The following is a 2,914-nucleotide window of genomic DNA, read 5'->3' on the forward strand; positions in this document are numbered from 1 at the left end:
TCCTATAAGATTAGGACTATCACTGGTTAGGGTACAGTATTAGGGCAATTCCTACAGGATGAAGACTATCACTGGTTAGGGTACAGTACTCGGGTAATTTCTACAAGATGAAGACTATCACTGATTAGGGTACAGCACCAGGGTAATTCCTACAAGATGACTACCACTGGTTAGGGTACAGCACCAGGGTAATTCCAACAAGATTAGGACTATCACTGGTTAGGGTACAGTACCAGGGTAATTATCATTGGTTAGGGTACAGTATTAGGGTAATTCCTACAAGATTAGGACTATCACTGGTTAGGGTACAGTACTAGGGTAATTCCTACAAGATGAAGACTATCACTGGTTAGGGTACTGTACCAGGGTAATTCCTACAAGATGAAGACTATCACTGGTTGGGTACAGTACTAGGGTAATTCCTACAAGATGAAGACTATCATTGGTTAGGGTACAGTACCAGGGTAATTCCTACAAGATTAGGACTATCACTGGTTAGGGTACAGTACCAGGGTAATTCCTACAAGATGAAGACTATCACTGGTTAGGGTACAGTACTAGGGTAATTCCTACAAGATGAAGACTATCACTGGTTAGGGTACAGTACCAGGGTAATTCCTACAAGATGAAGACTATCATTGGTTCGGGTACAGTACCAGGGTACTTTACTGATTTATAGGATTTCAATATAAATCCAACCATCATTGTAGAATAGACTTTAATCATATGATCATGCTAATGCTAAGGAAGTTTTATATATGTCCATTTACAAAAACATTTTAACTACACCAATTAACAAAGCCATTTTAACTACACCAATTAACAAAGCCATTTTAACTACACCAATTAACAAAGCCATTTTAACTACACCAATCAACAAAGCCATTTTAACTACACCAATCAACAAAGCCATTTTAACTACACCAATTAACAAAGCCATTTTAACTACACCAATCAACAAAGCCATTTTAACTACACCAATTAACAAAGGCATTTTAACTACACCAATTAACAAAGCCATTTTAACTACACCAATCAACAAAGCCATTTTAACTACACCAATCAACAAAGCCATTTTAACTATGGAAATATGAAATTTAAAAGAAATTGAGAGCAGTATCCTAAACGGATTACATTAAATGTTTTCTAAGAAGCTGAGTTGATAACTAAGAAACTAGCTTGTGACTAACAAAGATTGCTTGAACGTATAACGAACGAAAGTTTAACACACTAACGACTTCTGACACGACAAGTGTATGTTTCTTATTAAATGAATTTACTAGGTTTCCTTATATACTATTTTAAGCTTGAGAATAATTTACAGAATTTTTTTTTCACACATTCCATATTTATGTTTCACGACCGAATCTTTTTAAAATACAATTTTTTTAAAATAATTCAGAACGTTTTGTAACTAATGATTATATGGCTGGTGGTTTCCACTTCAATAATGCACGATTCGCAGAGAAAACAAAATTTGAACTTTGTTTTTGGATTAGGGTTATTAACCTTTGTGACACGTCCTCTGAAACTTTTGACCCTGAATCAATCATAGCAAGCCAGATTCCCCATTAAAAAAAATTATTCTGGTTTAATTATTCATTACCTATGTTTGTCAGAGCTTTGGAAACATATAATCCACGGGAGGGATTTTACGAAAAAAAGTTTTAAAACAACGATGTTTTTTTTTTTCATAGAGAGAATGAACGTAATATATACGATTTAGTTACACCTCTCACCAGATGGCGCAACCACCGTTATGCTGTCAAAATTCTTAAAATATAAAGGTTCTTCCGTTGTCAGAGTTTACTCTTGGAACGTTTGATGGCTTTCGCCCAGAATATTGCCCAGGTTCTACTACCTCGTGTAAAGGTACCACGGATGGGGATACCTTGTGGCGGGCTCCTTCGGAAACGGTAGTATCCAAGTTCGATAAGTAAGTGGCCGATGTACGTGACAAGCCTCGTCCACGCATTAATCTGTGGTTCGGATTTCGCCGTAAGACGGCGCGCAGGTAAGCATTTCGCAAAGCAGTCTGTACCTAAGAAAGAGAGGGGAAAAAATTCAAAACCATATTCATTCAAAGTTATTAACGTGACATTACAATATTTATCACAGGGAAATTATACTTTATCATTTAATAATCACTTCGAAATAATTGTAGAAAATTGATTAATATACATTTCTTTTTTTTTTATATAAAATCGTGAATGTTTTTGAAGAAGTGACTTGGTGATAAAACACTAGATAAATAAATGTACAATGGAAAGTATAGCATCTGGCAATCGTAAAGCAGAGAATATAATGAACCAACGGTTTATTTTACTTTGTACATAATAAGATGATCATACGGTTCATTAAGAGAGGAACATAATATCATCTTTTAATGAACCGTATGGAGAGGAACATCTCACTTTGTACATAATATCATCTTAATATGGTTCATTAACAGAGGAACATCTTACTTTGTACATAATAAGATGATCATACGGTTCATTAAGAGAGGAACATCTCACTTTGTACATAATAAGATGATAATATGGTTCATTAAGAGAGGAACATCTCACTTTGTACATAATAAGATGATCATACGGTTCATTAAGAGAGGAACATCTTACTTTGTACATAATAAGATGATAATATGGTTCATTAAGAGAGGAACATCTCACTTTGAACATAATAAGATGATCATACGATTCATTAAGAGAGGAACATCTCACTTTGAACATAATAAGATGATAATATGGTTCATTAAGAGAGGAACATCTCACTTTGAACATAATAAGATGATCATACGATTCATTAAGAGAGGAACATCTCACTTTGAACATAATAAGATGATGACACGGTTCATTAAGAGAGGAACATCTCACTTTGAACATAATAAGATGATAATATGGTTCATTAAGAAAGG

The 2,914-nt window shown here is 34.4% G+C and overlaps 1 protein-coding gene across 1 annotated transcript in view; it reads right to left on the reverse strand.

Moving 5' to 3' along the window:
- Positions 1-255: 255 nt before the first annotated feature.
- LOC106476580 (PDF receptor-like) overlaps positions 256-2,914 on the reverse strand; it is a 17,064-nt gene continuing 14,405 nt past the window's right edge. Inside the window, exon 7 of the mRNA XM_022380399.1 lies at positions 256-2,041. Within this exon, the coding sequence (XP_022236107.1) occupies positions 1,775-2,041 (267 nt within the window). The 3' untranslated portion in view covers positions 256-1,774. The remainder of the gene's footprint in view (positions 2,042-2,914) is intronic.

The sequence above is a fragment of the Limulus polyphemus genome, unplaced genomic scaffold (genome assembly GCF_000517525.1).
Source record: "Limulus polyphemus unplaced genomic scaffold, Limulus_polyphemus-2.1.2 Scaffold10941, whole genome shotgun sequence".
In the NCBI taxonomy this organism is placed as follows: Eukaryota; Metazoa; Arthropoda; class Merostomata; order Xiphosura; family Limulidae; genus Limulus; species Limulus polyphemus.